Source organism: Heptranchias perlo, chromosome 2, assembly GCF_035084215.1.
Source record: "Heptranchias perlo isolate sHepPer1 chromosome 2, sHepPer1.hap1, whole genome shotgun sequence".
NCBI classification, from domain to species: domain Eukaryota; kingdom Metazoa; phylum Chordata; class Chondrichthyes; order Hexanchiformes; family Hexanchidae; genus Heptranchias; species Heptranchias perlo.
The window spans coordinates 105,172,710-105,186,398 of NC_090326.1; the positions used below are offsets into that span (position 1 = coordinate 105,172,710).

Here is a 13,689-nt window from a genome sequence, read left to right on the forward strand (position 1 = left end):
CATCTCGTTTCAGGAATTCATCCTCCACAGTATTATTGCTAATTAGGTTTGGCCAGTCTATATGTAGATTAAAGTCATCCGTTATTACTGTAGTACCCTTGTTACATGCATCTCTAATTTCCTGTTTGATCCCATCCCCTACATTACCACTACTGTTTGGATGCCTATAGACAACTCCCACCAGTGCTTTCTGCCCCTTGGTGCTTCTTAACTCCACGCAGACTGATTCTACGTCTTGATTTTCTGAGCCAATATCCTTTCTCACTATTGCTCTGATTTCATCCTTTACTAACAACGCCAGTTGCCGTCCTTCCAAAGTATCGAATCCCCTTGGATATTCAGCTCCCAGCCTTGGTCACCCTGCAGCCATGTCTCTATAATTGCAATTATATCCGTTTACATCTATTTGTGCTGTTAATTTGTCTACCTTGTTACTAATGCTTTGTGCATTCAGATACAGTGCCTTTAGATCTGTCTTTTTAACATTTTTAGACATCTTAACATTTTTTTGTACTATGGCCCTATTTGTCTTATTACCATTTTTTCTTACTCAGACCCTATTTAGTGCACTCTTTTGTTTGTACACTGTGTCCCTTCCTGACACAATCTGGCTATCCTTAGCCCAATCACTTTCCTGCACTGCTTCTTTATCTTTTCTCTTTAGCATTCTAGATTTCTCTCCACCGGGACCCGGGACTCTCCACCCCTATCCCCCCCCCCCCCTTTATTTCATTCACAGCCCTATCTACCTCCCTAGTTATTCAATTCGCTAGAACTCTGGTCCCAGCATGGTGACTGTATTGACAGCATCCCTTTAATGTAGAAACAATCAATATCATTGTACTTTTGAAAGCTACGAAATAAGCTCAAATTTTGAAAATATTTTGAGTTATCATTACAGCAAAACTATTCATTTAACTATGTAGGTTGGTAATATCTACATTAAAAAAGCAAACAGTGGAGTGTTTTAACACTGTGTTAAATGTTTGGTGACAAGGGCATAATTTCAAAGTTTGCAGATGACACGAAACTCGGAAATGTCGTCAACAATGTGGAGGATAGTTAACAGTCTTCAGGAGGATGTTGACAGACTGGTGAAATGGACAGACACATGACAGATGAAATTTTAATGCAGAGAAGAGTGAAGTGATGCATTTTGGTCGGAAAAATGAGAGGCAACCTCAACTAAATGATACAATTTTAAAGGGGGTGCAGGAATCTGGAGATGTACATCCCCAGGTCTTTGAAGGTGGCAGGTCAGGTTGAGAAGGCTTTTAGAAGGACATGCGGGATCCTTGGCTTTCTAAATAGAGGCATAGAGTACAAAAGCATGGAAGTTATGCTAAACCTTTATAAAACAATGGTTATGCCCCAGCTGGAGTATTGTGGCCAATTCTGGGCACCACACTTTAGGATGGCTATCAAGGCAATGGAGAGGGTGCAGAGGAGAATTACTGGAATGGTAGCAGGGATGAAAGACATCATTTATTGAACAGATATTTTGTGTCAGTCTTCAGTGTAGAGGATACAAATAACATGCCAGAAATAATTGTGAATCAAGAGGTGAAAGGGAGGGAGGAACTTAAAACATTTACAATCACCAGGGAAAGGGTTCTGAAAAAATCATTAGAACTAAAAGCTGACCTGTCCCCAGGTCCTGACGGACTTCATCCTAGGGTCTTAAAAGAAGTGGCTGCAGAGATAGTAGATGCATTGGTATTAATTTTCCAAAATTCCCTAGATGCTGGAAGGGTCCCATCAGATTGGAAAATAGTGAATGTAACTCCTCTATTCAAGAAAGTAGGGACACAGAAAGCAGGAAACTACAGGCCAGTTAGCTTAACATCTGCCATAGGGAAAATGCTAGCATCTATTATTAAGGAGGTTATAGCAGGGCACTTAAAACATCTCGATGCAATCAGGCAGAGTCAACACTGCTTTATGAAAGGGGAATTGTGTTTGACTAATTTACTGGAGTTCTTTGAGGAAGTAACAAACAATGTGGGATCCTGCGGATGTGGTGTATTTGGATTTCCAGAAGGCATTTGACAATGTGCCATATCAAAGGCTACTACACAAAATAAGAGCTTATGGTGTAGGGGGTAACATATTAGAATGGATAAAGGATTGGTTCGTTAACAGGAAACAGAGAGTAGGCATAAATGGGTCATTTTCATGTTGACAAAATGTAACGAGTGGAGTGCCACAGGGATCAGTGCTTGGGCCTCAACTATTTACAATCTATATCAATGACTTGGATGAAGGGACCGAATGTATGGTTAGTAAATTTTCTGATGACACAAAGATAGGTAGGAAAGCAAGTTGTGAGGAGGACATAAGGAGTCTGCAAAGGGCTATAAATAGATTAAGTGAGTGGGCAAAAATTTGGCAGATGGAGTGTAATGTGGGAAAATATGAACTTGTCCACTTTGGCAGGAGGAATAGAAAAGCAGTATATTATTTAAATGGAGAGAGATTGAAGAACTCTGAGGTACAGAGGGATCTGGGTGTCTTCGTACATGAATCACAAAAAGTTAGTATGCAGGTACAGCAAATGATTAGGAAGGCAAGTGGAATGTTGTCATTTATTGCAAGGGGAATGGAATATAGAAGTAGAGATGTTTTGCTACAGTTGTACAGGGCATTGGTGAAACCACACCGAGAATACTCTGTGCAGTTTTGGTCTCCTTATTTAAGAAAGGACATAATTGCTTTCGAGCAAGTTCAGAGAAGGTTCACTCGACTGATTCCTGGGATGAGGGGGTTATCTTATAAGGAAAGTTTGGACAAGTTGGGCCTGTATACATTGGAGTTTAGAAGAATGAGAGGTGATCTTATTGAAACATATAAGATCCTGAGGGGACTCGAAGGGGTAGATGCTGAGAGGATGTTACCCCTTGTGGGAGAGACTAGAACTAGGGGCCACAGTTTAAAAATAAGGGGTGTCCCATTTAAGACGGAGGTGAAGTGAAATTTTTTCTCTGAACGTCATGAGTCTGTGGAACTCCCTTCCCCAGAGAGTGGTGGAGGCAGGGTCATTGAATATTTTTAAGGCTAAGTTAGATAGATTCCTGATTAACAAGGGAGTCAAAGGTTATGGTTGGTAGACGGGAAAGTAGGGTTGAGGTCACAATCAGATCATCCATGATCTTATCAAATGGCAGAGCAGGCTCGAGGGCGGAATGGCTTACACCTGCTCTTAATTCATATGTTCATAGTTATGTGGAGAGATTAGAGAAACTGGGGTTGTTCTCAGAGCAGAGAAGATTAAGGGGAGATTTGATAGAGGTATTCAAAATCATGAAGGGTTTTGATGGAGTAAATAAGGAGAAACTGTTCCCAGTGGCAGAAAGGTCGGTAACCAGAGGACACAGAATTAAGGTAGTTGGCAAAAGAACCAGAGGCGAAATAAGGGGGGGGGGGGAAGTTTATGCAGCAAGTTGTTATGATCGGGAATGCACTGCCTGAAAGGGTGGTGGAAGCAGATTCAATAGTAACTTTCAAAAGGGAATTGGATAAATACTTGAAGTGGAAGAATTTGCAGGGCCAAGGGGAAAGAGCAGGGGAATATGACTAAATGGATAGCTCTCTCAAAAGAGCCGGCACATATAGAATGGGCTGAATGGCCTCCTTCTGTGCTATATCATTCTATGATTCTATGATAGTAAACAAACTTTGAAAACCACAGCAGCTTTTTTTTTTACTTTACATTATAATGTAGAAATCTATTTAGTTTAACCTCTGGTTAAGTAAGTTGTTGTTTACAGCCAAAGTCTCTTCCATAGTATAGTACTTGAAGCTTTAATTAAGAAAGCAACTGTAGCCATTAAAATAATATGGTTAAGTTAAATGGATTACTTTATTATACTTTATAAGTGTGAAGTCTGACCTGTCGCAAATGTACAATTTTAAGAACAGTTACAAAGAGATGGATCATGTGATCAAGAAAGAGTCATTATAGATCAGTGTACCGCAATAGTCATTGATAAAGTGAAGAGTAAGGGATAAGAGAGTGTGTTCTGCTTTGGCTCTGGGCCAGGGATCTGCATTGCTCTGAAGGTTCACAAGAGAATGTTAAGTTTCACCATGTGCATCATGAGTTCTAGAGATGTGGCAGTGAATAGAGGAGGTTACTTAGCAAGGCCAAGGAATTTTCTGTATGTCTGTTGCAATATCTGAGTTGCTACCTTTTTAAAAAGAAAGAGAAAAGTCTTGTAAAATGTGGCATTGATTCTGTGCTTTTTATCTGGGGTAGCCTTAGAAATGTTATGAACGAGTCCATTGTCTGGAAAACTATTAAGATCTGTGTATGTTGCAAAGTGCCCCATTGATGGGTTTAGCTATGATGCTTGTATTTTGTAAAATAAAGAGTCGATTCATCCTTTATTGTGTGTTGGGTACATGAAAGATATAGCCCAGCAGAACATTGTTTACTGAATCTGGCTGAATAAATGGTAAAATCTGCATCAAGATTATTATCGGGTGGAAAACTATTCATACATGCACAGTGGGTGTAATTTTCAACTTCGCCGCCTGGGGCGGTAACCTGGCAGAGCGGATCGCTCGCCCACTCACCTTTGTGTTCAAGTCCCTCCATGGCCTCACCCCTCCTTATCTCTATCCTCCTCCAACCTCTACCTCTCTTTCTTTAAGACACTCCTTAAAAACTTTTGACCAAGCTTTTGGTCACTTGTCCTAATATTTCCTATGTGGCTTGGTGTCGAATGTTGACTGATAAAATGCCTGTGAAGTGCCTTGGAGCATTTTACTACATTAAAGGTGCAGTATAAATGCAAGTTGTTGTTTGTCGTTGTAGAACTCGCCTTATTTTTTGTTCCATGGAAATCATTGGAACAAAAATCAGGAAGGTTCTATAATGGACGGGCAAGTTACCACCCAGGCAGTGAAGTTGAAAGTTACCCCCAGTTTGATGAAGGAAAAAAAAATCCCTTTTGCTAGTTCTGTAATTACATCTTACATCTGTATGCATGACACAAACCAATAAAAATATTCTTAGTGTGTTCACCGATGCTACTCCACATCTGAAGTCATTGCCAGATTTCAACCTTTGAAATAATGGCTTATGCGTTTACGGTTTTTTTTTAAAAGTGAAATAAAAACAGGAGGGGTTTTTGAAACAGAGAGAGAAGCCTAGATGTTCCACTCATTGCACTCTGATTTTTGGGAAGTAATCGAGTGGCCAGATGCAGAAAGTTTTGCCCTGCCAGTTTTGTGCCCTCATTCATTTTTTGGTGTGTGGGACCAGCTGTAGCAGAAGCTCCTGCATCAGACAGATGGGGACTTCTTTTCAATATTCACTTTGTACCCCGGAATCCTATATTCATGATGGTGCTCTGGAGTTTGCCGTGTTTCTGATATTTTTACGACATTGTCGTTCTGTGCTACCAGTACAGTCCACAGTTTTGGCATTTTATTTTTAATGTTATTAGCATTCACTTATGCACATATTGTAAATTTGCGCTTTTCATGGCCTCTAGTGTCCATCTTTTTACGGTCTCCATTCATTTCTGTTTCATTGAGATTTTGTGTCCCTACCTCCTCGCCTACCTTCTGTGCTACGAACAGTCTCATCTGGATCTGGAAACCTACCATCCCTCCCCCTACATATCTGGTTTAAATGTTTCCTCATCGCTTCCTCAATGCTCTTCGTAAGTCTCTTTTTGTTCCTGCTTGGTTCAGATGTATCCTGTCTCTCCTGTACCTGTCCTTTTTGTTCAGAAGGTATTCCCAGTTATTTATGAAGGCAGCAAGGCTGTTTCTGCACTAGGTTGCCAGACACACATTTACATTCTCAATTTTCTTGGTGACCTCTATTCCTCTCCCAAAAACCAGAGGGTATTTCTCTTCATCCCGTATCTTTGAATTTTGCTGCAGTCCTCACATATGTGACTTTTAAGGTCCCTGTATTATTTTGCCGTATCTTGTTTACCCTTGTATGGATTACTACCACTGCGTCCCTTCCTATCCCCATCAGCATCCCTTTTAACTTTTCTTCAATATGTATTACTCTTGTTCCAGGTGGACACTCACCATCCTGTCGGTATTGTCTCTCCTAAACAAAGAATTCCCCATGACCACCACCTTTCTGTGACTTACAGATGTTTTCTTTGTTCTACCTGCCTCCTCTAATTTTCCAGCTACCTCCTTATAGAATCTTGCAGCACAGAAGGAGGCCCTATTCGGCCCATCGTGCCTGTGCCAGCTCTTTGAAAGAGTTATCCAATTAGTCTTGCTCCCCCGCTCCTTCTCCGTTGTGCTGCAAATTTTTCCTTTAGGCTAATGAGTTGAACTAAGACAATTGAGTATAAATAGCACACTTCCATTTCATTCTGTCTAAAATCCACCAAAGGCCATTCTGAAGGTAATAAAACCAAAGGAGAAAATTTAGCCTGCAACCTCTGGTCCAGGTGACTTCTACCACGGTTTTCAAAATCATCAAACATCTTAATTGTTATGGCTTCAATTTTTTTGCACCTGTTTTTAATTTGTATTCCTCAGCTCATAAATAATCTCCAACTGCATAATTTTTAAAAACTGTTTTAAAAATCTTTTATTGGGTGTTCTTAAACTTGTCCAGATTGTCTGATGTATTCCTTTTCCAGCCACTTGCACAATGCTCTAGTCATATTATACATAATAAGGAAGTGTCTAATACTAACGCTTCACAAGTGAAGTAATGAAATTGATATATTTGAATTTTTTATGTATATTAAATCTTAAATTACAAGGAGTGTTTTGTTTTATGCTTAAAATCATGAACAAAAATAATAGAATACTTGCTCTGGTCGGCTGCGCCGTGCAAAAGAGAAGGGTGCATCACTGACACCACAAATTCATAGGCCATAAAAAGTCACCTAAAGGTAGAAGTTATGCATTGGAATTTAAGGTAATTTGTTTCTCAGATGAATCATCCTTTCAAGACGTATAGAATGCTCAGTACTCTGGCTATTTGAGAGCACAATATTTTCAAATATCTGAGATGTTCCGACTTGAGTGGAAATGTTTGGTTTAAATGTTTATTCACTGATATACTTGTTTAACATTATAAATGTTATCTACATACTAACTGTTGGAAGCTAAGTTAACTTGTTTTGTTATAATTGCAGGCCTCAAATAATTTTCTGAAGAGTTCATCTTTCAGTCACAATAACTCATCTCAGTAAGTATTGCAAAGGTGCTTTCAAATCATAACCAACCCACTGAAGTTTTACCAAAGCTAACAGAATATTTTCATAATGCATATGGGGTTGTATTATCCCATTATCTACATCTTTAGCTATTCTATTAATTATTTAAATGATTAATGATGTATCTAATTCAACCAATAACTACTTCAGCATAACATATAATTCCCTGATGGAGAGTGCACATAGATAAAGCCATAAAAAGGTATACATTATTTTGGGTTTTATAAATAGGGACATTTATTACAACAGTAAGGAAGTAATGTACAAAGCATTGGTTAGTTCATAGTTAGAGTACTGTAGATATGAGGAGAGACTGGAGTTACTATGGTTCTTTTGCCAATTACCTTAAATCTGTGTCCTCTGGTTACCGACCCTCCTGCCAGTCAAAACAGTTTCCCATTTATTCTATCAAAACCCCTCGTAATTTTGAACTCATCTATTAAATTTCCCCTCAATCTTCTCTGCTCTAAAGAGAACAATCCCACCAAATATTTATACAAGAAAACTGGATAAATATTTGAAGCAGAGGAAGATACAAGGCTATGGAGAGAGTGCAGGGTTGTGGGATTAGTTTTGGGTGCTCCATTATTGGGAACAATGATCATAATATCATCAGGTTTAGAATAGTAACGGAAAAGGACAAGGAACAATCAAATGTAAAAATATTTAACTGGAGGAGGGCTAATTTCAGTGAGCTATAAAGGGATCTTGCCCAGGTGGATTGAAATCAAAAATTGGTAGGCAAAACAGTAATTGAACAATGGGAGGCCTTCAAGGAGGAGTTGGTTTGGGTACAGAGTAGACACATTCCCACGGTGGGGGGAAAGGAAGGGTATCCAAAGCTGCAGCTTCCTAGATGATTAAAGATATAGAGATTAAAATGAAACAGAAAAAGGAGGCTTATGACAAATGTAAGGTTCATAATTCAGTAGAGAACCAGGCTGAATACAGAAAGTGCAGAGGAGATCTACAAAAGGAAATAAGAGGGGCAAAGAGAGACTAGGATAATAGATTAGCGGCTAACATAAAAGGGAACCCAAAAGTCTTTTATAAACATATAAATAGTAAAAGGGTAGTCAAAGAAAGGGTGAGTCCGATTGGGGACAAAAAAGATCTTCTTGTGAAGGCAGAGGGCATGGCTGAGGCACTAAAAAAAATACTTCGCATCCGTCTTCACCAGAGAAGAGGATTCTGCCAATGTAGCACTAAAGGAGGAGGTAGTAGCGATATTGGATAGGATAAAAACAGATAAAGAGGAGGTACTTAAAAGATTGGCAGTACTCAAAGTAGAAAAGTCACCCGGTCCAGATGGGATGCATCCTAGGTTACTGAGGGAAGTAAGGGTGGAAATTGCAGAGGCCCTGGCCACAATCTTCTAATCTTCCTTCGATATGGGGGTGGTGCCAGACGACTGGAGGATTTCAAATGTTACACCCCTGTTCAAGAAAGGGGAGAGGGATAAACCCAGCAATTACAGGCCAGTCAGCCTAACGTCGGTGGTGGGGAAACTTTGAGACAACAATCCGGGACAAAATTAATTGGCACTTGGAAAAGTATGGGCTAAAATAAATTGGTTAGATTTGAAGATGCTACCAAAACTAGAAGGGATCATGGAATTGTAGGAGGCAGCTCAGAAATTCCTTCATATGTACTTGGGCAGATCAACGGCAGATGAAATTTAATTACAGACAAACAGCGAGTACTGCACAAAGGATGAAAATGGGTAACACATGCATTCCATTAATGGTGTTGAAACAGCTCAGTTTTCTAAAAAAAAACCTAGAGGGATGAAATTCAACTTCAGCAGGGGTATAAAACGGGTAGTAGCAGATCAACCGCCCGTTGTACACCTCATCCAATTTTTCTAAGGAAAAGAAAATCGGGCCGGGCGTAAGACAGGCGGCCGATCCTCAACCGCCCATTTTTTGCCCCAACCAAAGTTTAATTTGACCCCTTAGGATTCTCGGTAGATTCAACACTCAGATGTCCAACTAATATCAAGAACCTTACAACACCAGGTTATAGTCCAACAAATTTATTTGAAAATCACAAGCCTCCGAAAGCTTGTGATTTTCAAATAAATTTGTTGGACTATAACCTGGTGTTGTAAGATTCTTTACATTTGCCAACCCCAGTCCATCACCGGCATCTCCACATCACAACTGATATCAAGCAGCAATCAACAAGCCAACAGAATATTGAAATATATAGCCAAAAGAGTAGAATAAAAGTCACAGCTAGTTGTGATCAAGCTGTACAGTCCTCTGGACAGATTGCACCTTGAGTACTGTGTTCACTTCTAGCGACCGAGACACAAAGGAGGCACTCAAGTGGTGGAAGCAGTGAAATGAAAAGCCATAAGATGATAGGAACATTGGAACAGGAGTCGGCCATTCAGCCCCTCAAGCCCATTCTGCCATTCAGTGAGATCATGGCTGATCTGTACCTCAATTCCATTTACCCTCCTTTGATCTATATCACTTACCTCATAAAAAATCTAGTGATCTCAGTCTTGAAAATTTCAATTGGCCCAGCAGCTCCAGCCTTATGGGAGAGAGTTCCAGATTTCCTCTACCTTTTGTGAGAAAAACGTGCTTCCTGATTTCATTCCTAATTTTAAGATTGTGCCCTCTTGTTCTGGATTACCCCATCAGAGGAAATAGCTTCTCTGTATCTAATTTTCAGATTCACAACTACTTTTATCTTCCAACTTACTTTTTTATTGTTCAATGTATTCTTGGGCCCTTTTATATCTCTCAATCTATTTTAATAAATTCTTATATTTTTCCCTCCTTTTTCCTCGTAGATTTGCATATTATGTTCATCAGTATTCCATTTTAAGTGCTTTATTCATACATTTTGGGGGCTCTTTATATTGTTTACATTAATGTTGAGTTTAAATTCATCATTCATATTCAACATTACAGTTTTAAAAGTGGTTTATTTATCCTCTATTTTCTTTCAGTACTTTTCCCAGTAAGTTTATTTAGTGTCTTTAAAGTTTGCTTTTTTAAAATTATACTTTTGTTCTATCGATTATTGCCAGACAACCTGAAATTTAATATATTTGGTCATAGTCTGCAGTTCTACTACTTCTCGTTTATGGACATGATCCTGATTATTTGTAAGATGCAGGTCTAGATATGAATTACTCTGAATGGGAATCTGAACAAATTGGATCAAAATGGTTCTATCACAATCAGTAGTTCTGATTCTGTTCCCTCACATCCACTGGGTCATGGTATCTCAAATTGTGTTACATCAACTGCTGGTGGGAGACAAGCCCTGTGCAGGTGAGGTGTTGGGAGAGTTTGGGAGGAGCCAGAATCAACACTATTATTTTTAATGTGTCTGAATGAACCTGGAATGCTGTAGTCGTTCTTGCTGACTGGCTTTGGTTGTGCCAGTCGTACTTGCTCCCATTCCCTGTGCCCCTTGAACTCAGCCAGTGCCTTGCTGCCCATGCTCATTCAGCTTTGCAATCAGCCTGTTCTCAAGCAGCTCATGAACCTGATGTTCATGTTATCCAGATCCCCATGATCATTAAATAAATCTTATTGCATGAGTAGCTGTGAGACACTTTTGGTGGGATGTGGCCCTAGAAAGTTTCAAAACCACTGCATTAGGGGTCTCTGGATTGATATTGGATGGATTGAAGTCACTGTTGTTATAATGTTGTGTACACATTTTTACCTTATACTGTCATCACCAAACCTGTGTCTGCTGCAGACCCTATCATTAAATTAAGCCAGACTATTTAATTTTGTGCCTGTCCCTTTGATATTAATTGAACTTCTTAATTTCCAAATTATTCTAAACATATAATGCTACCCCTCCTCCTTTGCTCCATCTTTTATTTTCCCAAATGCCTGATACTGTATACTGAAGTCAGAAAACAAGTAAACTTTGTGATTTATATAAATGGTTACATTCTTTCTCTCTCCATGTGCAGGAGTGTCGAATCGGGTCACATTATGGAGGAGGGTTATGAACTTGATCTGACTTACATTACGGAGCGCATCATTGCGGTGTCTTTCCCTGCTGGCTGTTCAGAAGAGACCTATTTCCATAATCTACAGGATGTAACACGGATGCTGAAATCCAAACATGGAGATAATTATTTGGTGAGAGATATAAAGAACTGTCTTTGAGGAACTCACACCGGGAATTTTCTTTGAGTTCTCCAGATTGACCAATATAACTTCGACGGAAGATCGCCAGAAATCCTGTTTATGCGTCCATTTAGGGTTTCTGCCAATCTTCCACCAAGATAATGGCAGTTGATTGGAAGAACCCCGAGGAAATTCTTGGTGTCTGTGAATGTTTCACTTGCACTGATATTATATTTCAACTTGTGATATACATAGGAAACATGTAGATGCCAACACAATATTTTGGCAGGAACATTTTAAGACTGCTCATGATTCATTTGCCATTGGTTTAAAATGTCCATTTTTACACTATTTGCAGCAGTCTTCACAGGGGGTTCACAGATTCCTTTTCAATGTGCAAATAGCCAAAAGCTTGCTCAGTGCGATGCTTTGTTAGAAAGTTCTTGGAGTTTTATTTTGCTGTTTGGATTTCTTTTTAAAGTTTGTAATTTATGGGAGATATTATGGCATATTGAAATTTACTGTAACGGGGAACGTGAAGTGGTCATTAAAGCAGGGCCAAGCTATTCATGGATTTTTTTTCTAAAGAATGTTGGTAGCAGGGAAAGTCACAGAGTCTGAAAGAAAGGTCAGCATTGATCTTGGAATGTGCAATTATTGGAAAGTAGGTAAAGTTGTGGAGTGGCCCATGGATAGGATCTATATGTTTAGATAAATAAAGGAATGTTAATTTGAAGTGAAATATATGATTACTGACTGAATTCTAAGTCAGCAGGAATATGGATGATACCTTGAATTTTAGTCAGTGAACAGACTTAGACAGGTTCAGGGCTTGTACTAAAGGTAGTAGGAGCACCACAGCACCACCTATGGAGGATATAGTCATAGAGGCATTACTCATTCCAACTTTATGCATTATAGTGTTACCTATTAAAATGAATGCAAGGAAGTGTAATTGTGCATGCCTCAATTGAGACTTGTCACAGAATTATGACTAAATCATGACAACAGAAAGAATTTTAATGTACTAGTTGATCTCCCATAGTATTGCACATGGTAAGTTGGAGAATGTGGTCACTTTCTTACTTGTCTTTGATGTTTAGTTGATGTTTCTCTCTGTCACTCCTCTTTGTGATTCTGCTACCTTCTTTCTCTTTGCTGTTGCTCTCAGCTTAACTCTTTTGTTTCTGTTTCCATTGTTTCGGGTGGGAAGCAATGGATGGTGTGGTGTGGCGGAGAAAGCAACCACCAATGGCTGCATTTGGACGGGAGTTTTGGGAAAAATTGGCTCTCGACAGTTCACTTCCCATCCCCTTCCCTTAATCACTCATGCTTCCCTCACCACCCCCTCAGTCCTATTGAGCCGGTACCCTTTCTCCTTCTCACTACCCATTTCCCTTCCTGTCGCACACTTGTTCCCTGCACGACCTCTTCCTCTTCGAATATCTGCTCAACCTTTGTATTCTCCACTCCCCTTGCTCTGCTGTTAGTCACCTCTCCCTTGACTCTCCATCCACTCCCACTGCTCCCGCCCAGAGCCGGTGGTGAGAGATCAGAGGCTTCTTCCCCTCAAATGGTTTTCCTCCCTCTCTCCCCATCCTCTCCCTCCCTCTCTCCCCATCCTCTCCCTCCCTCTCTCCCCATCCTCTCCCTCCCTCTCTCCCCATCCTCTCCCTCCCTCTCTCCCCATCCTCTCCCTCCCTCTCTCCCCATCCTCTCCCTCCCTCTCTCCCCATCCTCTCCCTCCCTCTCTCCCCATCCTCTCCCTCCCTCTCTCCCCATCCTCTCCCTCCCTCTCTCCCCATCCTCTCCCTCCCTCTCTCCCCATCCTCTCCCTCCCTCTCTCCCCATCCTCTCCCTCCCTCTCTCCCCATCCTCTCCCTCCCTCTCTCCCCATCCTCTCCCTCCCTCTCTCCCCATCCTCTCCCTCCCTCTCTCCCCATCCTCTCCCTCCCTCTCTCCCCATCCTCTCCCTCCCTCTCTCCCCATCCTCTCCCTCCCTCTCTCCCCATCCTCTCCCTCCCTCTCTCCCCATCCTCTCCCTCCCTCTCTCCCCATCCTCTCCCTCCCTCTCTCCCCATCCTCTCCCTCCCTCTCTCCCCATCCTCTCCCTCCCTCTCTCCCCATCCTCTCCCTCCCTCTCTCCCCATCCTCTCCCTCCCTCTCTCCCCATCCTCTCCCTCCCTCTCTCCCCATCCTCTCCCTCCCTCTCTCCCCATCCTCTCCCTCCCTCTCTCCCCATCCTCTCCCTCCCTCTCTCCCCATCCTCTCCCTCCCTCTCTCCCCATCCTCTCCCTCCCTCTCTCCCCATCCTCTCCCTCCCTCTCTCCCCATCCTCTCCCTCCCTCTCTCCCCATTTTCTCCCTCCC

General features: G+C 41.1%; 1 protein-coding gene across 6 annotated transcripts in view; it reads left to right on the forward strand.

Annotated features, from left to right (window-relative positions):
* The window catches only part of LOC137341956 (tensin-3-like), a 385,280-nt gene that overhangs the window by 224,438 nt on the left and 147,153 nt on the right, over positions 1–13,689 (forward strand). For all 6 annotated transcript variants that reach the window (XM_068005512.1, XM_068005503.1, XM_068005521.1 and 3 more), the window contains 2 exons: positions 7,128–7,180; positions 11,161–11,332. In XM_068005512.1, the coding sequence (XP_067861613.1) occupies positions 7,128–7,180; positions 11,161–11,332 (225 nt within the window). The remainder of the gene's footprint in view (positions 1–7,127; positions 7,181–11,160; positions 11,333–13,689) is intronic.